The sequence below is a fragment of the Lates calcarifer genome, linkage group LG2, assembly GCF_001640805.2.
Source record: "Lates calcarifer isolate ASB-BC8 linkage group LG2, TLL_Latcal_v3, whole genome shotgun sequence".
NCBI lineage: Eukaryota > Metazoa > Chordata > Actinopteri > Centropomidae > Lates > Lates calcarifer.
Window position 1 is genome coordinate 23,598,220 of NC_066834.1, and position 24,010 is coordinate 23,622,229.

The 24,010-nt window shown below is 40.1% G+C and overlaps 1 protein-coding gene across 2 annotated transcripts in view; it reads left to right on the forward strand.

Annotated features, from left to right (window-relative positions):
- Positions 1–19,192, forward strand: part of igdcc4 (immunoglobulin superfamily, DCC subclass, member 4) — a 47,511-nt gene extending 28,319 nt beyond the window's left edge. Inside the window, exons 5-20 of one of the 2 annotated variants that reach the window (XM_018666965.2) lie at positions 1,748–1,882; positions 2,732–2,884; positions 3,385–3,795; positions 3,884–4,048; positions 4,508–4,645; positions 5,118–5,291; positions 6,170–6,382; positions 7,124–7,225; positions 7,375–7,561; positions 10,275–10,402; positions 11,891–12,061; positions 12,150–12,284; positions 14,016–14,118; positions 14,326–14,560; positions 14,694–14,822; positions 16,049–19,192. In XM_018666965.2, the coding sequence (XP_018522481.1) occupies positions 1,748–1,882; positions 2,732–2,884; positions 3,385–3,795; positions 3,884–4,048; positions 4,508–4,645; positions 5,118–5,291; positions 6,170–6,382; positions 7,124–7,225; positions 7,375–7,561; positions 10,275–10,402; positions 11,891–12,061; positions 12,150–12,284; positions 14,016–14,118; positions 14,326–14,560; positions 14,694–14,822; positions 16,049–16,582 (3,113 nt within the window). In that variant the 3' untranslated portion in view covers positions 16,583–19,192. The remainder of the gene's footprint in view (positions 1–1,747; positions 1,883–2,731; positions 2,885–3,384; positions 3,796–3,883; positions 4,049–4,507; positions 4,646–5,117; positions 5,292–6,169; positions 6,383–7,123; positions 7,226–7,374; positions 7,562–10,274; positions 10,403–11,890; positions 12,062–12,149; positions 12,285–14,015; positions 14,119–14,325; positions 14,561–14,693; positions 14,823–16,048) is intronic. The other variant, XM_051077153.1, reaches the window with a different exon arrangement.
- Positions 19,193–24,010: the final 4,818 nt, after the last annotated feature.

Genomic DNA, 24,010 nt, shown 5'->3' on the forward strand with positions numbered 1-24,010 from the left:
ATCTAATGCCATCACTTTACCCGCTTGCACTTCAGAGCTCTATGAATAGTATACCTCAACTGTCAAGTTTTGACAGCTTGATGCTGAGGTCATCAAGTTCACGAATCTAACTTGAGAGGATGTAGAAAATATGAAATGTTCAGCTGCCTTAAACCTCCAGTTTCTTAGTTTCTTATATTCTTTCTTTACTCTGCCTTTTTTATTTTTTACATGTTTTACACTGTACCACATCCATCATATCCACACACAAGGCCCCCACGAAGGCGCACCCTGCAGTGCAGCCCTCGCAAGGGCATCCTGACCACCGGTTGCTGAATGTAATGGCAATGATTAATTTATAATGTGTTTACAGAGTGCTAGGCCTCTTTCTTGTGATCATTAGCATTATGTGCTGCTGAGTGTGCCTGGGCTGAGCTGAATTGCAGGGAAGTAAGGACCTCTCACAACAGCAGGGCCTTGGGGACTGATACACACTCAAGAAATGAGTGTCTGGTGCCTTCAACACATAAACATTATACTTTGACTAACATCCTTAGTCAGTGAAGGGGAGAGATGCACCTCATTTCCATAATTTGAGGCCATTCTGTCAACTGACTTAATGGTTTACCTTTCTCTATCTCTCTAAGGATTCTTTCTTTTCCATCCTCTTTTTCTCCCTCTCTTTCTTGTGTCTCCAAAGCCCTATAAGGTGTCTTTCGTCACTTAGAAAAATTGCTTCTTTTTCTGTCTCACCAGCTCCCCTCATTGAGTTGTTTGGTTTCATGGTTCATTTGTGGTTTTGTGCAGTGTGTCTACAGTGTGTTAGTGAAGGAGCCTGTCAGATGGGTACTGCTACCTGTAAATAATAATTTGTGCTGTAAGGGCTTCCATCCTCTCACAACAGAAACTCTCTGATCAAAATTTGCCATTAGATTCAGGTCGTATCCACATCCTACCATCTAATAAGAATGGAATGAAGCCTCAACCAGATACCAATCAACCAACTACAGGGACTGTTTGATGATGAAGTGACTTGCTGTATTAGAAATGATGTATATCTCAGAGTCACTGAAAATTCCTCTGAAGTCAGCTCTCTCTCTAAATCCTGTCCTATCTTCTACTTAAATTGCAAATAGGCTGACCACCTTTTTGCTCCTTTTTTTAACCTTATATTTTATCAGACATGTTTGTTGACAACTCAAGCTGTTATGTTGTGGTTACACTCCAGAGTCTGTAAGCTTTTTAGGACACCCATACTCAGTGGTAGAAAGTAACCAAATACTTTAATCAAGTGCTATACTTGTAGAGTACTTGAGGACAGTACAGTTTTGAGGTGCGAATAGATGATGTATCATTAAACATTAAGCCATCCAGCAGTGTATAAGGTAGTAGTAAGTTATTATCCCTACCTTTACCAGCTGTAATATTAAAGTGATGCTAATAATGATAATTGTGATAATATAGGTATAAATTATTCTGAAATTGGCCATTCTACATAAGTATTACTTTCATGTATACTGCTGCCCTCAGTGTAGTATTTGTACCCTGGGGGTTAAACAAGGAACAGTCAGAGACTTCAGCAGTGATTGGTGAGAGATGGGGTAGCGCTAAAGCCTAATTAATCAGACTGAGCTGCCATTTTGTTTCACTGCATTGGTGAAGAATGAAGTCAGTGGATTCAAACTGTCAAACTGCTTTCCTGTTATAAGCACTAACATACCCAATAATTACTGGTTCATGGCACCAAAAAAATATTTTGTCATTGTAGGCTCTACTGAAGCCCTGAACAGAGTTGTGATTGTTGCACCACCCCAGAATGCCACAGTGGTGCTCGGCCGCCCCGCTGTGATGGAGTGTATGGCACAAGGCCAGCCCAAACCACTGGTGTCCTGGAGCAGACAAGGTAATACTTGAAAATGCTCTCACTCACTCTTTCTCCTTCTTAGTCCTCACTGTATTTGTTTTTCTCTTTTATTGCACCTGCTGCACTTTCTGTCTTTCACACACAAAGAACAAACAGTAATACGTCAGAATGAGATTTGCGTACCTGTGGCTGTAAAGCTGTTGTTTTAGTCATAACAACTGTCTCTCCTCAACCAGCTCTGTGTTGTTCTACTGTGCATTGAGCCATGCTCTACACAAGATCATATGTCACACTGATTCACTCACACCTCCACAACTTTGATGCACAAACACACAAAAATACACACACATACAAAGGATAAACTTTTTGAATACTGTGATTTGTCTGAATTAGAATTGTTTTCCTCTTTCCCAATTAATATTAGAGGATAATGCATTGCACTACACTGTTAAGGTCATCTGCACTGTAAAGTGGCATTTGGATAGTGAACATTTCCACTTTGTGCTATAGCGAGATAATTCACTGTGTAGGACATGACCATTGTCTGTAGATAATCCGACAACACTACAAAATGGCGGATCAACTAAATAGGAGTCCATATGGTAAATAGTGAGTGATTTCACTCACAGCCTAGGAGTGTGTGCCAATGCAGACAGCTCAGTGAGCGCAGACAGAAAAATCACAGAGCCACCTGTTGGTCAGCTTGTGTGATTACAGGTCAAATCCCCTGCTGCTCAAAGTGCTGCCTCTCTCTTTTGTGCTGTTTCTCAGGCAACTGAAAGCCTGAGAAATGATCTCTAGTTTTCTCAGGGCCAATCTTTTTTTTTTTTCATCTGTATGATCTGGCACTGTCATCTGTTGTTCTTTGTTGCTTTCTCCTTTGATCAGATGGAAAGCCCATTTCCACTGATGTGGTTGTCCTCGCAACAAACCTGGTGATTAGGGACACAAGGCGTCACCATGCTGGCGTCTATGTCTGCCGGGCCAACAAGCCCAAGACCAGAGAGTTTGTCATTGCTGCTGCTGAACTGCATGTGCCCGGTAGGAGTCATGTACTGTACTGTATGTAATGACAGATTAGACATTTCTGAGAGCTGTTTCATTGAGGCTAGTTTCTGTCACCACCTTCATCTCAAGTCACCATGTAATTGAAGGTCTGCTGGAAATGCAAAAACTGAATTATATTAACTGTGCAGTTAAGGTTATTGCTATCTATGCACAAAATGTTATATAACTATAGATAACTGAAAGATTTAAGCCTAAATTTATATTGTTACTCTGTGTCAAAATGCTAAATTTGAACAGAGATACTGAACCACTGAGGTTCTGTCTTCTTGAAACTTATTAGGATCAAATTCCAAACTAATCTATCAAAAACTGAATTGAATTATAGGAAGCATCGCTTAAAAAAAGAAAGTTCTGATGATCTTTCTTTTTAAAATCTGTCACGCAAGAGCCATGGCTTTACCCAAGTGCAGTACTATGTCTCCCTTTAATGTTATAGTATATAAAACTAAAAGCTTTTTTCCTACTTCCAACAGCCCCTCCAGTGATTCTCCAGCCCCCAGAGACTATGTCTCTCTCCCGGGGAAACACAGCCAGGTTTGTGTGCAACAGCTCCGGGGAGCCTCCTCCAGTGCTGCATTGGCTGAAGAACGGCCAACCCATCAAATCATTCAGACGAGTGAAGACCCAGAGCCCTGGAGTCCTGCTCATCAACCAGCTGGCACAGGAGGATGGGGGCTACTACCAGTGCATAGCAGACAACGGGCTGGGCACGGCCTGTGCCACTGCCAAGCTGACGGTCATTGTGAGGGAAGGACTGCCCAGCCCTCCTCGTCACCTGACTGCTACACCCTACTCCAGCACAGCTGCCCTGCTCATGTGGGAGAAACCTGAGTACAACTCAGACCAAATCATCGGCTATTCTGTGCACTGCCAGCTCGCTGCAGGTATTTCTCTATTCTTAAGTGTGTGTGTGTGTGCGTAGCCGTATAATAAACGTGTTCACATTGTCCAAATATTTTTTATCCTTTTCAGGCTCAGATAACGCAGAGTACCAGTTTGCAATGAACAACGACACCACAGAGTATCACGTCAAAGAACTTCTCCCCCATACTGCCTACACATTCTTTGTCGTGGCTTATTCTCCCATGGGTGCCAGTAGCCCATCCCTGCCTGTTACTGTAGAGATGCTGGAGGATGGTGAGTTATCAGACTGATACACAGATAAATAAGTCCACACAGGTAAAATAAGGCCAGCCTGAGATGCTTCACTTACTCAAACATTATTAGTTTGCCAATCTTGTGACTCCACTGGATTTTTTAAGAGCTCATGCATCATCAGTGTCAAGTCTTTTTTTGTAGCCATTTAAAAGGTAGTAGTGGCGCAGTAGAGACATAACAGAAGAGTATTTCTTTACAGCTGTTTTTAAAAGCTGACCAGCATTTTGAGTCATATTTAATTTTTGAAGCACTTGAAGACTTGATCAATTCTTTAAGAAAATACTGATTTGGTGTACCGTTTTAAAGCTTTACAAGTATGGATCAGTTATAGATATAGTATGTTTTACAACTGTCCAGAAACTGTGCAGATCTATAAGATATGGCTTGAAAGTGTTTCATCAGACAGCTCAGTATCTCCTCTTTCATTTCCTCCTGCAGTGCCGAGTGCACCTCCTCAGCTGTCTATAGCCAGCACCTCCCCCACAGAAATCAGGCTGATGTGGCATCCATTGTCCTCGCAGCACAGTCGAGGAGCTGTTACCCGCTACTGCATTGAGTACGGCTCTTTGGATCAGGGTTAGTAACCGCTGCTGGACAAGCTGATTTTAACTGCCAGTCTTTGTGGCACAATGAGTATAATTTAGGAGATATTGGTTTCTTGACATACTGTAATTCATATAAAATTGTTGACATTCTACTTATTTATCTCTTTTTCTGAAATACCACAAATGGTTTAAGAGTGCAGAGAGTTGCAAATGTGTATGATAGGGTTAATTATATTTAGACAATAGAAAAGAGAACTTGCAGAACAGAATCATTTTTTTCTGAATGCCCATCTCTCCAGTGCGTACAGAGAGTTCAAGCTCAATCTGAAAGGAGCTGTTTTCATAACAAAACTGCTAAGAGCACATATTTTTTTCCTGTGAGATATGTTTTTTATCATCAGTTCCATAAAACATTCAGTACATTAGAAAAATCAGTACATAACATATATATATAGATATATATAGATGCATTAGTGTGTGTGTATTGTGTGTTCCCATCATAGATGAGGTGTTGTCAGCGGAGGTGGGGGGTAATGAGACTCAATTTACACTGAGAGAACTGCAGCCTAACCAGGTCTACCGGCTGAGAATAGCAGCTGGAACAGGCATTGGCTTTGGAGTCCCATCTGAGTGGGCCCAGCACAAAACATTAGCCCGCCACAGCAACCACAGCATGGGTAAGGAAGACATCAGACCTTGTTCATTTCTGAAATTCAGTTTTGTTTGTTTTGTTTTGGATTTTTTTTATTATTATTATTATTGTTTTGTTTTCTTTTTAAACCAGAGTTTAAGAGCAGCTATCAAGATAGGAAAAGTCAATTAACTCAATCATTTTTGGCACTAAAGTCAGACTTTTTGGTCCTTTACTTGACTCTAAGATGCTAAATATATCTTGGACCTTGATGATTTAAACTGAAACAATTTAAAGAATAGTTTTTGAATATTTCAATTAATAAGCTTCTATAGAAACATTGTTAGATTTTAGTTTGTAAACAATAGTACAATTTTAAAATGGAAGAGAAGGGGTATACTGTTACTAGGCTACTCACAAATTAAATAAACTGCATAATACATTTTTACATAAAAATGAAGGTAAATCATGCACTTTTTTGGTGCCTTAAGTGTGTATAAGTATAATGTTAAAAGAAGTTAAGATATACATAATATCAGAAAAATCTGTTTTAGTTGTTTTTTCTTCCAATAGAGCTGATCATCACATCATCATAAGACAACTGATAAATGAAAAATTGATTGAGCATCACAGAAGCATTAAAGCATCAACATCCACCATTTAGTCACTTTGCAGACATACAGGGTAACATGCAGGTTTACAGTCATTTGTAATGTAATATTAACAGCTACATTTCTGAGATTTAGGCATACAACTACTATGAATTCATGTATACCCCACTATAAGACATGTATGAGTAGTCAGCTGGAATTACTGTATATATTTAGATAGTATGTCTCATGTTTTAGTTGTAATGTTGCATGTGGACTTATCGGTCACAACATGTGACTTATTTTTTGCTTTTTCTTTTCCAATTCTTTTCAGTGATCTTTGCCCCCACTGAGCTGAAAGTCAGAGCCAGAGCGGACAGTCTCAATGTGACATGGCAACCCTCACCTAATCACACACTGGTCTCTGGTTACATGCTGTCCTGTCGAGAAGTAGAGGCTGAGGAGTCAGCCAATGGAGAGAGGACCACACAAACCCACACCATCAGGCTGCGAAAGAGGCTTAGGCATCGACTGCTCACGGGGCTGGGTGAGTTGTTAACAGAGGCCTCCCGAAACGTCATCTTTCCAGATACACATTGACACACACCGAACTGTTGTGTGTAATGACAACACAACGTGTTCATGGTCATTTTTTAACACTGCCTTTAGCTTTCTTCAAATCAAGTGATACCCACTTTGCTTCAGAAAAATATTTCATAAGAATTAGTTAGCTTTTTTTTTTTTTGAGCACGTACTGGAGTTTTACCTTTGAGATAGCCTTGTTCAATTCTGAGAGAGGGAAACACGGTTTTGCCAGTGTCCTTGGCAGACAGAGGGTTGTATCTCCTTCAAAAACTGCTTTCAAAAGAAAGCAGAAATTTGAAAAAGAAAAACCAGAGTAAGACAGGCATCTGTCATGAAAAGTAATAGTTAATGATTTAATATCTCATTCAAAAGCTGTCTCATAGGTGAAAGCTTTTTAATGCAGGTTTTTGCATAGTCTCAATTTGTGGTTTTCATTATTCAGTTGCAGCATATATACAGACCTCTAATGGACTGATGCTTAAATTACAAATAGGGAAGTCAATTAGCCTGAAGTCAATTATTGTCTTCGGAAGAGGCAGCCTAGGTTTCCTTGTAACATGAATACAGCATGTGTGACTAGGAAAATGATTTTTTTTGAATCACTTAATCATATTATTTTTTTCATTTAAATTCTTTTTCATCTTTCTCTATTCTTCTCCTCTTCCTCTCACTCTGTCTTCTTCTGTGTGTTTGTATCAATCAGTCCCTGATCGGCAGTATGAGGTAAAGGTTTGGGCATTCAGTAAGCAGATAGATGGAGCAGCTGCAGTGTGGAAGGGAAGGACAGACAAGGCCAGTGACAGAAGTAAGATAATTCTTTTCATGTGTGTATGTATATATAAATGAATGAAGTGTCTTGCAAAAAAGGGGGGGTGATGAATGATAACAAATGACATTAACACTTTCCAAGATTCCAAGGCAAGTAATGTGTATCTATGTGTGTGTGTGCTGAAGCACCGTTGCTGCCTACGCACCCCCTTCTATTGCCGCCAAGCAGCATCCAAGCCACAGCCAACAGTTCCACCTCCATCTGGCTGCGATGGGAGAAACCACGGTTCAGCAACGTTCGCATCATCAACTATACAGTGCGCTGCAGCCCAGTAGGAACCACCAACGCCTCCCTTGTCTCCTATCTTACCAGGTCAGAACACCAGTACTACAAATACTGCTTCCTGCATAACCCTTGATGTACTGCCATAAGGTCTACATCACAAAGCTCAGCACCACAGTGTTTGTGTATGAACATACTGTATCTCCACTGATGAGACAGACTTAAACACTGGTGAATTAAACATGATTTTACTTATAAAAATTGGTCATCAATAGAAACATTTTTCAGCCGCTCAAAGCCAGAGAAAGGAGAAATTGTGTATTCAAAGGGGGCTTTCGTTGTATGTGCAAGGGCGAAATCTGTGGGTGTTTGAAGTCATTCAATTGCTCCACTAAATAAAGGCTTTTAGTATACCTTTTCTTCCTGCTGTGCATAAGAGTGCCAGAAGAGTGTTTTCTTTTGGATAAATGTTTTTTTTTTATTCTTAAGAGCACCATGTCTGAATTTCTTTTCATAAACACTGGTTTCTGTCTAACCCCAAACAAACAAATGTGTTTATTTCTTGTGAGAGTTCTGTTATATCTTGAATAGCATTGAGTAGCTCCATTATTAACCATCATTAATACACACAGTCAAAGTAAGTTGCCAATATGAGTCAAGTCAAGTCAAGTCAATTTTATTTATACTGCGCCAATTCACAAGAGAAGTTATCTTGAGGCACTGTACATATAAAGCAGGTCTAGACCATATTCTTTTTCTTATAAAATTTACAGAGAGAGACCCGACAGATCCCACCATGAGCAAGCACTAGGTGACTGTGGCAAGGAAAAACTTCCTTTTAAGAGGCAGAAACCTCGAGCAGAACCGGACTCAGGGTGGGCGGCCATCTGCCTCGACCGGATGGGTTTAGACAGAGAGAGGGGGGTGGGGGGATGGGTTAAGAGAAAGACAAAATTGCAAATACACAGTCTAAGTCAAAATGTAAATAGTAATAATAATAATTATTATTACTATAGCTAAAGGAATAATAATGACAGAACAGTGAAACATTAATAGCAGCATATGAGGTGTCTAAGCCGCATCAGCTACCAGCACATTATATCTAGGAATGGGACGAATACTTTATGTCAAGACATATTTTCTCTATCCCTTCTTCACCATTCTCGGTGAATCATATTCATTCAAAACTTGTCTAAAGTAAGGATATAGAGTTCTTGGGCTGAAGTGGTGCATAAATACTAGGGATGCTCCGATACCACTTTTTTCCAAACCGGCACGGTACCGATACCTGGATCTGAGTACTTGCCAATACCGAGTACCGATACGAGTACTTATTAATGCCATTACACTTTGTACATTTACTTGAAAACGTGTTTTATTTTCATCAGATATTGTTTCATTCTCTGGCTGTAAGAAATTGCTGTGACCGACATTTGAACATTCCATTATATATGGCACTGCCACACATTTTACACAAATAGAAGTACTGTTAAAGTACTGCTATTGACATTTTAGCACTCAACTGCCTCTGTTTTTAACAAACAGAATATCTTCAAGGCAGGAGTAGGCTAAGGCGGAATGTTTAAAATGTCCAACTATTTTCCTGCCACAGCATTAGCCACGCTCCTCTGTGCTTAAAGCCCCTCATTAACAGCCTGCTGGAGGGTGTGTGCGACACACGGCAGGCTCGGGAGTCCAGCGTCACTCATGGCTTTGATCATGTTTTTCGCATTATCACGTAGCACAACATGAACAGAACTTTTAGGGACCCCCCATGTCTGAAGCATGTCATCAAACAGACCTGCAATGGCTTGGCCTGGTGTGCAAACCCCTAAACTGTTTTGCATGCAGGACAACTCTTCGCGGAGTAAAGTCCTCGTCAATCTGCTGTGCAGTTAAACTGATGAGGGACACCGGGCTAACGCTGCTCGTCCAAATATCAGTGGTGAAGCTGAGGGCTGAAATGTCTCGCAACAGGCTGCAGATGTGCCTCTTCACAAAGTCGTGTAGCTTTGGCAACACTGTGTCAGTGATGTGGTGTCAGCTAGGGATCTCATACCTCAGCTCCAGTACGCTGAAAAGACATCTAAATCCCATATTATCAACAACCGACAATGGCTGGTCATCAAGAGCAATGTACTGGGTCAGAGCCTCTGTTATTTTCACTGCGCGCGAGTTGTCTCTTAACATCTTCTCCCTCTTCTCCAGAGTTTGCTGCAAAGTTGGTTGTTGCTGTTTGCCATTATTAGCAAACGCTTTGAAGTCTGTGTCATGTTGGTTTTTTAGATGTTTTATCAGATTGTTTGTGTTGAAAGTACTCGCTTTCGTCCCTCTTCTTGATAGCTTTGCAGAGCATAATTTGCAGTCCTGCTTTACTTTAGTCACCATCATCCACTTTGAAATACCTCCACACCGCCGACATTGCTCCTCCGTGCTCTCACTTAGCACCTGACCGCCCGAAGTGAACGTCATGCTGCCGTAAAGTGGTATTGGACTGTGGTATCGGAACACTTTTACGAGTACAGGAACAGGATATCAGACCCGATATCCGATACTGGTATCGGTATTGGTGCATCCCTAATAAACACTTATAAGCATATTACAGTAAACTATTGCCAAGCAGCAGGCAGGTGATATGAAGTAACAATATAAAGGTAATACAATATAGTAATATTGTAGACTAGAGTGGTCCACTAGCAAACTAACAAAATTAAGATTAAACAGGGTAAATAATTTTTCTGTTGGTGCTGAATATAAAACATATACCACACACTCAGGACTCTCCCATATTTGTGTGTTGCAGCTCTGCTCAGGAGATGCTGCTCGGGGCACTGAAACCCTTCACCCGTTATGAGCTGGCGGTACAGTCTATTGGAGAGAATGCAGTGGGACCCTTCAGCGGCACTGTGGAGGAGTCCACTTTGTCTGACCGTGAGTCTATACTGTACTCCCATACAAAAACACAGATTCAGACAGCCAGGGTTTCATACATCACATACCCTACAGAACCAATCCTGTCAACATGCACAGTGGGACAAAAGAAATATCCAAAACCTCCAGTTAGAGTCAGCTACTGTCAGTTACATGCTAACAAGCTAACAAACAGCATAAATACATAGAAGATGCAAACTACATCATCCTGTTACGTCTGTTAGTCGCTGATTTTGGTGCACAACAGACCCTTATCTGTGTCTAGGCCTGCCTGAGGATCAAACATGTATTGCTGAATCTTTCAGATAGAACATTTCTGAGGGAGAACTTAAACTGTATTTCCTGTTTTGGTTTTTAATGACCCACCATTCAAATAGCTTTGCAATTTCCACCCAAGTAATCACACACCTGTGCATCTACCTGAGTAGAGAATTCACTCAAGTCTTTTTGTAGTCATGTGCTATTGATGAAAAAAACACTCCTTTCCCTCATAACCTTTTCAGTGCCCTTGAAAAAAATCACTTAACCTGCTGAAAAGAGGACTACACTGTGCCAAAAAATAGAAAAGTGTACTTATGTTGGATAGCTATCTAGTGTAGCACAAACACCTGGGAATATGTTTCTGGGAGAGAAGGAGGAGGATGCAGGTTAAATAAGAAAGTAAGAGCTTTAAGGGTGTTTATTGGTCCTATCAGATTCATTTAACCTAAAAAACAGTTGGTAGAGATATAAGATTTTTGCTCTTTTAAGTGTACAGTCGGTCGAAAATATGTCACATTATATGATTTTGTGTCCGCTAATATATAATACTTTGTGTCCCTCACAAATGTATTTAATTTTTCGTCTTCTTAAAGTGCACATTTATTATTTTAGAACTTTTTCTAATGAGCTGCACTTGATAAGCTGATTATAGCAGTTTTATGTAATTGTGGTAATCTTGGTCTCCAGCTAGTGAAGTAAAGATGTCCAGTTTTTGCTTTCTGAAGTCTTCAGATGCTGTAATATACCCATTTGAGAGTGGGTGGGGTGATTGCCTGTTCACGCAAGTGAGTGTGTGCTCGCTCATGCAGATCAGCGTGTCGGCTGGCCAGTGGCCAGTGAACGTGGGAATTAGCAGTTGGCATCAACGACAGATAACTGGCTGTAATAAAACACCCAGGTGTGGTAGTAGGTCTCATGTCAGCCAGCAGCTCTATCTGCTAGCCAAGTAAGGGTGGTGAGTGTAGAGCGGGACGCCTTTAATGACATCATTACCACCAGTCACCCCGGCAAGCTCTCCCCTACCATGTATCATCACCTGAGCCCCAGCCCATTCCCCCACTGCCCTGCTTGTCCCCTCTCTCCTGTACCCAGGTGGTGGGAACATGAGGACGCAGATGGTTGTTGCACAACATGTCAAATCCCTCACCAAAACAATATACATTCCCCAGCTGTGAGGCCTAGTTTCTGGGTTACTAATTACTGACCCAGTCCTCTGTTCTCCTCCAGGGCCCTCCACACCTCCAGAGGAGCTGCAGCTGAGTGCGCTGGACTCCTCTTCTGTGCTGGTGAGCTGGCGCCCTCCACTGGAGCCTAATGGTATCATCATTAGCTACATGATCTTGTACAGTGGCAACCTCAGCCAGCCTGAGCACTTATGGAAAAATCTCTCTCAGGATGGTGAGTTGCCTGAATGCTTGGCACAATAAAATCTGTAAGACTGATCATAGCTCTTGATAATATTTCTGTCTGTCACTGTCTTTCTTAGGGAGCATCACCAGCGTGGAGGTCCAGGGTTTGTCCAGTGGCACTCATTACTTTTTTAAATTGGGAGCATCTACTGAGGTGGGGCCGGGGCCTTATTCACCTGTAAAGGATGTTCACACTCCCCCTCAGAAATATGGTACATATCATGCAGTGCATGTACTGTAGAGGTGACAATAATAATGATAAAAAGTAATAATTTTAGGAACACTTCTAAGTGTGAGAAGGCAGTAAGAGAGGAGCTTTCGATGGTGTGGGAAGAAGAAATCTAGCTGATAGAAGCAGAAAATCCAACTTCTTCTCTAACTTGTGTATTTTCATTTGTGAATTCTTCATTGAATAGTGCTAATTACATTTTTTGCCTTTCAGAACATAGAAAACTAAAGTAACAATTCTTAAAAGCAGAAACACACACACACACATTTGTTTTTCTAGACAGTAGAAGACCCTATTGACATAGTGCATTCCCTGGCTCACTGCTTTAACCATTACAACTAAATGCCTAATCCCAACTACAAACTTAAGCCTAATTCTAACTTTAATCTTTAAACCTGACTTAACCTTCAAACAGTCCTTTAGTAGTGAGAATCAGCCAAAATGTCCTCAATGCAAGAATGTACTCACAATGAATAAAAACGAAATTGGTCCTCATAAAGATAGCAATACAAAGCCACACACACACAGCCATACTCATACACACATACACACACAGTCTCTCCTATTAAAGTGGGTAATTTGTCCCTGCCAGCAGAGAAAGTACAGCTCTGCAGGACATTGTTATTTCTCCACTCCTATTCTGGTGCATTCTGAGGATAATATTAAGGGTGGATATCAAAGGGGCGGCATCATCAGCGACCCCCAGGGGAGATCTTTGAATTACTGCTCTCTGTACCTAACAAAATTGCTGTGAAAAGCACTTTCTTTACTCTCATGTCACTTTGTATTTAAGCATGGAATTTCATTATACACTTAATTTGATCAGTGCAGCATTTTAGGTTTACCTGTGATTATTAAATGCCCTTTTTGTCTTTAAACAGAGAGACAGCCATAAATACAGAACCATTAACTCCCCTGTGACAAATTATTCAACATGAGCCTGTTAAATTCATTGTCCTTACTACTTCTTTACAAACAGTCCCATCAAAAATGAAAATAATCATTAGACATTTTAAACATACCAAAGAGCCAACTACAGCGCTCAATCATAGAATACTTTTTACGATAGTTTTTTCTTTTTATAAACATATATACACAGTACATACCAGCCTACCATTACATAATGGGTAGGAGATGATTGTTGAAAGGATCATTATGTTCTTTATATCTGGACATCATTAAACTTACCTAATGCAATAAGCATTGAGAATGCAATTTTATTTCACTCAAGCCCTTGATAAAAAAGACAGAGTAACAGGTTTATTTTGTTCACATGGCCAGTGACAGTGTTGCCAGTATGCAGTGTGAATGGGACTGAGGTGGCTGGTGGGTGGGTGAGAGCTCCGGCCATCTGTTTCCTCTTCAGTCTCCAGACTGCCAAAGATACCCAGTATAAATGAATATCAATGAAGGTCTGCTCTCCCTAGTTGAGTGTTGCTTTATATCACATTACTAAAGTAACTTTGTCTTAAATGAAGAAATCAATACATTCTCGTGGTCTCCTTATGTCCGGCCTGAGCCAAATAATATTTAGAAGTAGATATGATAATGCGTTGTATTTTTTAAGATGGAGTTCTAGATGAGCCATATATAGTCATTGGCAATAGATCAAATATGAAAATAAATATGGTATATATTTCCAGAATATGCCATGTTTCTGCCATGTGTAAACTTTTTTTTTCCTTCTTTTCCGTGTTGTTTGATATTGTAACAGAGCTAGACATCCACGCAGTGACAGGCATCATAGTCGGTGTCTGTCTTGGACTGATATGCATCCTCCTCTGCATGTGTTTCAGCTTTCGCAACAGCAAATCCAGGTATGTTAACACTGCAGTGTGGGTACTTGTACAGTACCTATGTATTCATCTACCTTCTAAATTTATCTTGCTTGTTTTACTTACACAAAATGTTGTGTCAAAAACAAAGTCTATATCACAAACCAGGCAACTGTGGTGAAATTCAGGCTTCTATAATGTCTATAATGGCAATTCCTATACTATCCCTCTCATCTCTGCTTCACATAGGGAGATATCTGGGGGCTTGGACTCCACAGCTGTGACCCTTCAGTACAGGAGAGGAGGCTGCCCCACAGTACCCTCCAACTTGCCAGAGTGCAGCGATAGCTACGAGCTGGAGACACTGATGCCCTCAGGCAGCCAAGAGTCTGGTCAGCCGCCAGAAGAGGCCCCAGAGGAGCAGAGCCTGATGGCGAGTGCTAATCCAGTGGAAGGGGAGGATGCCCCTGCACCTGAACCCAAGGTCAGAACCTGCAAGGGGGGTACCTTTTTTCCAGATGGGCCTTGGATACTCTGGATACTGTTATTTTTTGATGTATCGATAGAGGGATAATAGTTCTAATTTTGATGCATCCGCTGTGTTGTTCATCTTGCAGGCTGCTTGGAACGGCTCTGTGAGTCATAATTGGGTCAACAGAATCACTAGATACAGAGACACCATAACAGAAGACTCTCCAACACTCATTAATGGAGCTCCCAACATGCTAATTACTGATAACAGCACGGTAAATAACAACATCCAGTATTGTATCTGTTTTAGTTATCACTTTGTCTGACAAGCAGCTTTAGCTTTAGCATCACTGAGCCAAATGACATTTATAATTGATCTGTCCATCGCTATGCCTGTCAAGCTTTTCACTTTTGCACAGCGCCTATACCATTGGAAACAATACTGGTGGCAGATCTAGATTTCTGAAACAGTATGTGCTTGCCATTTTTGGATGGTGACACTCTGCTGGCTGAAAACTTTGGCAGATTTTTTTCTGTAGCTAGCTAGCTCATTAAAGCTAACATTTGCTCCATGAACTGATCCTATAATGTTTCCAGCTGACTTTTTTTTTTACAACAAGAACCCTATAAATGTGGTCTTAAACATACACTGATGGCTACATATCTGATACTGTGCTGGAGATTGCAGCTAGCTGCATGCCACAGGTCAAAAGGGGAAGGAAAACATAATATAATGCAGATTCCATATAGAGATATAAATGGTATTTATAATAATAATAATGAAATATAATAGTGATAATAATAGTAGCAATAAGACTAGAAATAGGACTAATAATTTTAGTTATGACAGCAGAAATTAAGCAGGATCATAGGTACAGCTATGGGTGGAGCTTGTTAGTTCTAGCATTATAAGTATGATAAGGAAAAATCTAAGATCAGACTGTTGTTTCTTTCTAAAATATAACACAGATTTTTTGAATAGTATGGTGGGAAAGCAGGACAATTTTTTTTGAGAATCTACCCTGATGTAATATTCTGATGGCATCTAGATTATTTGGAAAATATTACACAGTAGATGTGTTAGTTGTTGTCCATGTATAATAAGTATATATAAGTGTAATTTATCTAAGATAGTTGAGCCTCTATGTTACACTGAAACCTGACCAGGTGTTTTGTAACCTAGTCTGTTAACACATGCCCCCTGGCTTTGGAAGTTATCTCACTGTGTTGAGCTAATTAGCCAGACATTAGAGCATATAAACACACAATTTAATCCTATCCTTACACTTTTGGTCTAAAAAAATACACCACATACCAAACTTATAATATGCGGAGTATCACTCTTACTATAGCCCCATGCCCACCTCCTCAGCTTGTGGAAAAATCCAAAGGTTGACAGTCCATTTACACTTGCTAAGGCTATGATTGGAACATTGCAAACAGTCCCCTAACTGCTAATGTCTGAAGTGCCTGAAGTAACAGTGACATTGTTTTGTTGCAGGGCTCAGAAGATCATCTGAGTACATCCCTGTGCAGTAACCAGGTCGAGGCAGAAGTCATCGTTCACTCAGAGCTGTCAGATCCCGGGAGAGAGAAAGAGGAGGAGGGCAGCAAGAGGGAGAAGGATTCTAACACCACCAGGGGACCCTCATTATCAGAGGACCGATACTCCCCTTTGAACCAGCCAAGCCTGTCAGGAGAGGAGGAATCTGTAGAGAAACTGCCACTGGCCCAAAGCCCCTCACGTTTTCCCTCAATTAAATTGATGGGTAACCACAATGGGGAGCTAGAAAGCATGGGAGACAAGCCGATTGCAGACACAGAGCCACAGCAGGACATGGGGCTTACCAATGGCTTCCACTCCCCTAAAACTGTGAGGTCTGTGCTGAGGTCAGAGCATCTGGAGAATGGGGACTCCAGACACTGCTCTACTGCACCAGGGAAGGCCATCACTGTCGGGCTGTCCCCTGCCCCCTTTGTCAGCTCTGGCCTTGTCCACTCTACCTCAGCAGCACACAGTTATCTGTGCCCGTAGCGTCTGCATGTAGGGCACTGACCCTTACGCGAACCTAAAGACATCAGACTGATTTTCTTTCTTTTAAGTACCCAGGAAGAATCCCTATGGATTATTTTTATGCACCTCATTATTGGATTTCTTTCTCTTCCTTGCAAAGTTTTTATAGGTACTTTGAATCCATTGTTTAATACATGTGTATATACAGTATACATATACAGTATATTTTTAGTGGTAGAGTACTGTATATGGGTATGCTCTCTAGCATTGCAACCATGCTTTCCTCTGGGTTTCTTTCCTGTCCATAGGAAAGAAAAGAAAGATTTAACTTAACCAAGCAGATGGAAGTGGATTGAAGGAGGCTATTCCCACTGTGTCGCACATGGCTCTGTTCCACTCAGGAATGAGAAAAAGCCTGGAACGTTCCCTGAGTGAGTGAGCACTTGGACAGGCTATAATCATGGATGGAAGGATCGGAAGCGGAGGCTTGGTGGGTCTCCCTGGGCTTCGACTTGTGGATGCTACTTTAGCGTGGCACTGAGGAATAAGCCTTAAAGAGTATCTGCACACTCTGAGAGTGCAGAACACCTGTGTCTCTCTCCAGCCTCCTGCTGTCTCAGGGTCCATACACATACACACACATACACACACACACACACACACACACACACACAGAAACACACACACAAAGCTTAAAGCATAGTTGATTCCAGAAACTCAATTGGTCACATACATAAACACACATTTACACACACATTTCCTGACTGGAGTGTGGGGGTCTCAGGTGCCTAAATATTCTAGGTGCGTTTATGGCTTCTGTATATTTCTATAGATTATTATATTCAGAACAAGTTCGAAACACGTCAGCATTAAGGGAAAAATAACACTCAAAATATAAAAATATGTTGCGTATACAGATTTGGTACACATGAAGTATTCCTTTCCAAAATGCCATATATCCAAGTGGTGTGATTTTGTAAACCAGGGACACTCAGTTGAAAAGTGAAGTTGCTTTTTTTCTGTTTTATAGATGGTGGATATCTCATTTTGGAATCACAGTATTTACATGTTAATATTGACACTGGTTTAATTATGTTGGTGGGAGAACTAGAGGAGATGTTACAACAAACCTATCTGTACACCACTCTTCTGGTTTGGCTCCCAGTTAGGGATGCACCAATGTCCATACTGTTGTCAAGATACTGTGCCATCAGTTGGAGCCAATTGTCATTTTCAGCTAAGTATGACATTTTTTATGTGAAATGCTTGCCATGTCTTTAATTCAATGGAAATTCAGCTTGACTCTACAAGCCTGATTCCAGCTGTATGTGAAAATTTCCACAATGCTCTAGTCTGACCAAATACAAAAGGAGTTTGATGAGGAAAAAAATAAATAAATTTGCTCCATTTTTTTTACTTTGACCCCAAACTGTTCAATGTATTCCTTAAGTTATGGATCAGATTGCTTTTCCTAATTAACCAATATATGAAGTACACGGGGAACTGGTGCATCCCTACTCCTTATCAACAGCACTACCTCATTTCTTTTCAGGACGGTTTCCAGTGTGGTTTTATTAGTGTTACGTAACTAGCACCTTTTTAAGATCTTTTTCTTAACCTGTCTGATTTGACAGCCTTTGGTATTAATATACAGAAATAATCGTCCTACACTGTATGTTCTTGTGTTAAGTTCAACAGGAAATTATATTGCTTTAGTGCATTGCAGCCACCTCTCAGATCACTGAAAGATTGTTTTAGTCAGTATTATCTTACTGTTGAAACCCCACAAAAAAAAAGAATGCAGAGTTTATGATAAAAACTGGAACCAACTATAGACAAGGAAATAAATAGCTCCTGCAATTTTACACTTGTGCCACTTATGCACCTAATGGATGGAGTACATATTTTACATACATACATATACATGTGGTTTGCATGTATGTGTGTGTGTGCGTGTGTGTGCGTGTGTGTGCGTGCACATGTATTACCTGAGGGATGTTAAATGTGAAACCAAAAAAAACTGCTCACACTGAAAGAAAACAACAACAAAAAAAAAAAAAGCCTGGTTAAACCCACATTTAAAACCTTGACATTTTGTGGCAAAATCAATTAATTAAAATTCCAAATGTTCTGTGCAGAGTTGGTGACATATAAATTTGTGCCAGTGACTGAACTCAAACTGTCTTGACAGTGCTGGCCTTTGAGGGGGACAGAGAGCCAGAGTCCAAAATGGAGGAAGCTGTCAGAGCTTATTAGCTGTTTTGCTCCATTAACTTTTATTTAACCTCCTCTGTCAGAGTAAAACCTGTTGATCATTGGTTTACAGACAGTCATAAAACTGGAGTCGATGGCACAAACATGACTTCTGAATAAACTGTGTGACCTTTTTGTCTCGTTGGTGACAAAATTTTGGCTCAATGGTGAGCAAAATGCCAGGGGGAAGTAAACTGAACAGTGAACAGAGAGAGAGAAAAGCTCCAGAAACCAACTAGTGCTCAGTGGCCAGGTCAGCTAGCAAGTTAATCGTTAGCCAGTTACAGCATTTCACTAGTTGGCCCCGCAAGTAGTCAGTATGTCGCCGTGTATTTCATGTGGACAAAATGTCACTTTGTGAATGTGTGAATGTGATTTAACATCATGCTGCAGGTTGCACAAGTGTTAAAATTACAGCAGCTTTAACATTGTATGCCTATAGGGGGTGATAAATGTCTTTATTCATGAGAATGAGTGAGGTTGGGACTTAGTTACAAGCTGGTTCCCATAGTGCTCCACATCAAAAGACTATTTTAAGGATGCGAACACTGTAGTTTACCTAATTTCACTTGTGGTGGATAGAACAGGCAAGTGTTACTCTGTATGAGTGTGATCTAATCTGTACATAGTAATACCGTGTATATCGGCTATATCGGTGATTCTGACCCAACAATAACAATAATAATAACATCCTCTTAAAGAATTACCAGATTTAAGCAGAGCATTGAGTCCAGCCCTATTGTACATGATGTCTCCATCTTCTCTCAGGTGGTTTTCTTCTAGTCATCCAGCAGTGAAAAGGGAGTGGACAAACCCCCTATATCCTGCCTATGTTTCTACCCATGTCCATGCAACTGTAAAAAATCTCACCAGCTCAACTCAAACACATCAGCAACGGAAAAATAAATGGTTCCTTGTGACATGTATGAAACATCCTCAACATGTTTCTTATCAACATAATTGTGTTTGCTCTAAATCTTGATTGTTCTTGATTTTCTGAAGAAAAAAAGCATGGTTGGTACCTCAAAGAGACTTATTTTTTTAGCCTTGCCATGTATGTACTTAACATCACAACAAGATTAATATGTTTGTTTTTACTGCAGTAGCAGGCATATAGGGACAGAAGTGAATGTGTTGTTAGCAAACCTGGGTCAAACATTAATTGGAAGGTCAAATGGGGGTGAACTGGTGGGGTTTGCTACATTAGGAGACTTTAGATTTTGCAAACGATCACTTACAGAAATGTTTATTAAACACCTTATAAGACTTCTAAAATATATTGTACCCACTGTACTATTTGGCAAACCACACTTAAATGGTACGTAAAGAGAAATTCAACAACGAGCTCACATGGGAAGCAAACTGCCTCTGCACCACTCAGCTCATCAATCTGAAGTGGCAAGCATGTGTTATTTGTGTCCACAGTCCAATCAGTGATGTCAGAGCAGGTTTCCATCACTGTTAAAGTGAAGCACCTGCTGTGGCATTGATTCAGGTGACAGTTTAAATGTATAGTGAGCAATGCAGCCACAGCTTTATCCCTTGTGGTTTGATGATACAAGCTAAATCAAACCACCAAAACTATGTATGTTTTTGACCCAGGTTCTTTACTGATACTGTTCTATATTGTTAACTGTTTCTCATCATCCTCAAACACTTGTATGTCCTGAGTCAAGAAAGAAGTATAATATTCTCTAAAGCATTCCAGTTTGATATCTTAAACATACCTCTCTGAGTCCAGGTCAGCCATGATTAGCCATGCTACCTTAAGAAGAGAAGTGCTAAAACCCCAGACTGTGTTCCTGCTGCTCTGACAGGCTTCATCCAGACCCAAGTTCAGTTCCTCCATTCACTGCAGCGTTTGCAGATACTGGAACCTGAGCTGCAGTGTTTTTGCAAAACTGCTTGAACTGAGAACAAGTGGGTGGCACAGAATCGTGGCAGTTAATATAGTGTTTCGAGTCAGTCATGGTGACAAAAACATTTTTTTTTGTTGATCCTCATTGAACAGAGGCTATTCACATACTGTGATTTTTTTCTCAAGTGGTCTCACACCCAACATGGCTATTTTCAGAGGAAAACAATACACCACACTTGTACGTATATTTCTCATAAACAAATCCAAAGCAACCATTGCTTTGCACATAGCAGCTGTTCAACCTTCTAACATGGAAGGCATTCAGGAACATTTTGTGAAAGGCCTCTTTTGTAAAAGAGAAAGTAAATTATCTATGCCAGTGCACCAAATTGTTCTCATGGTCATTTAACACATTTGGAAATGAGTTGATTTGTGCCAGAGTTTTGCAGTTTTTTGGATGTTAGTCAGTCAAACAGAGACACTATCACATCTGTGATGCAGGAGTTAGATTTTATGATAATATAGCTGCCAAAATCTAATGTAAAATCTTCTGTCAATAATTTTTTTGTAACATACAGTATTTAAAATTAGGGGTTTCATGTTGTTTTTTTTGTCTTTCTTTTCCACAGATATTTCAGTTAAATCACACCATTTTGCCTGTCTTTTAAGTCTTGATGCAGTAGTAGGTTATTATGGTATATGGAGCTGAACACAGAGGATCTGAAATGGGGATTAGCATAAAGCCTGCCTCCAGCATGAAGGATGTATGCTCTCCTTATAGGAGCTCTATTAACTCTTTTAACCACTATCTCTTAAATACATGTAACTTTTTTCTTTATGTTTGTCTTTTTGTTGGCTAGAACAATCAGTTTTTGTTTTTTTGTTTTTTTTTTGGTGTAAAGTTGTTCATGGTCTCATAATTATCATAGCAATGATAATTACTTTAATAATTATGTTTATTTCATTTTCTTTTTGTAAGGGTTTTATTAACAGAGTATACCTCATTGTTGGTAACTTGTTGATTTGATTCTGATCAGTTTCTTGATACTGCACATTTTATAATGAGTAGAACATATATACGTAAGCATCCTGTTGTTTTGTGAGCCAAGTTTTGCATAGAAAACAGGATAGACTGTTTCATTTTACCTCAGTGTGAGTCTTTACTCATTACAGTGGCCTGGATGGTCTAGTCTGGTGGTGAAGGGGTAAACAAATGAGGGGAGGAGGGGTCTGTGGAAGTAATCAAAATTGACTTTTACACTGTTATTCTGCAATAGTTAGTCATTACCTAGCTTTTACAGTTTAGGGTTTAAGGTATGGGTTAACTTAATTAGTAATCATGGAAAAAATAAAAATGTCTAAATGAATAACAGCCTAAAAGTCAGGTTTTGGTCAAATACTACTTTTACGCAACCCAGGTGACTGAGGTACTAAGCAGGGAGAAGGGCTAAAGGGACATCCTCCCCAGGCAGGTCATACCTCTCAGTGCAGACAGCCATTTAGAAATAATTGTCTCTTCTCTACTCAGGTGCCCCATCTTTGCATAAAATTGTAGAGGATCATGCCAGCATATCTGACTCAGTTGTCATTTGTTGTCAAACAAAGCCTCATTTTGTCCTTTTGGAAAGTAAATCAAGGTAACTCTTATGCACAGATGACATTTTCTTTTTGTACAAATCACTCAGTGTATTTCTGTCTCTCTGGCTTTTCTCTGTACATTCTGGTGCTTTGTGGTGAGCTGCTTTGTCCAGTGATGTCACACTGTTGTGCATTTTTTTCGTACGTCTTCTCTAGTTTTGTGTGTACCAGCTCAGTCGTGCTTCTCCGAATGTGTAAGCACAGACTTCAGACTCTGTGGTCATGTGCCACCAGCGACGCTCTGCAGCTACTCAGACACGTTTGTAGTCATTGTGTGCCGAACAAGACCTCATTCATGTCTCAGACGCTACTGTAGGAGCAAAATTGTAGGAGCGCGAAATAGACTTCTTCTTGGGCCATGAGCAACTTTTTGGGCTGTCATATTTACATTTCTAGAAGTGCAATTTTCTTAGTCTGTAAAACGACAGATGGATTACTCAGTGTTAGTCATGGCACTCATGGCCATGATTTGTGATAGAAACATTGATTGTTCAGCAGAGTCGGTCACAGGATAGGTAGTACTTGTGGTTTGTAGAAATATTTCCACTGTGTTACCATATGTGAAAATGTCAAAACTCACAGCAACTCTCGAGATGTCTGTGGAAACTACTCTTCTGTAAATAAACATCAAAGAAAAAGACTTGGAGTTATTCTCTGTGTCTATATGAAAACTGCCCTGTGTGAATCTCACTTTAATATTATTTTCAATCACTTTTGTCTCCAAAGATTTATCAGTCAATTTAACTCCCTGCATGAATGCTTTTACTGGCATTTTACATTCCCAAAAATGCAATTTAAGATACAGCAGAGCTTGGTTACTTTGGTTATTTCTTGTCATCTTGCAATCATTTTGACCTTTATGTTATATCTCAGGGTAGGATGTATTGGTCCTTGTGCTAGTTGATATTCATAGATTATCATACCTTCTTAACTCTGGGAAGGGAGTGTGGAAAAAAAAGCCCTGTAGATGATTCAGTGTATGATTATATGTAAAGACAAAGGAATTGATAAAAATACTGAAGTATCTGCTTAAGTAGTTCCCCTCTGAAACATGTACTGTATACATTACACAGTACATTATACAATGAAACACTGAATTAATTAAAGAATCTGGTCTTTTATTTCCAGTCAGTAAATTATTCTTATGACAGTTTGTTAATTGGTTAGCACCATCCTCTTTTAGTTTTGGGTTATCTTGTTATTTTGTTGCTCTTTTCTAATTCAAGAAATAGTTCATATAGATGCAGTATTATTGCAATGCCACCCTATGCATTATTTGGACATTTTGGGAAATATGATAATTCACAAGGAGAAGACTGATAGCACTTTCATGAGGTAAATAGCTAGCAGCCAATTAGTTTAGTTTACAAGCCTCAAGGAAGTCACTGCCCCTGTTCTGGTCTGTTTATTTTTTAAGGACTGCATATATGTACATAATATTTTACTTTGTAAGCTTTGGAGACACTAGTAGGCAGATTTTGTAACATCCAAACAGAGTCTGGCTGGCTGTGACTCATTTACAGTCTCAATGCTAAGCTATTAAGCTAACTGGCTGCTGACTCTAGCTTCGTAAGATATCAACCCTCTTGTCTAACTCTTGGCAAGTAGGCAAAAAAACACATTTCCCTAAATGTAAAAGTCAAGAACTTTTACATACCGCACCACATTTGTAAATCAGAAAATGTTGACATAGCCTCCGT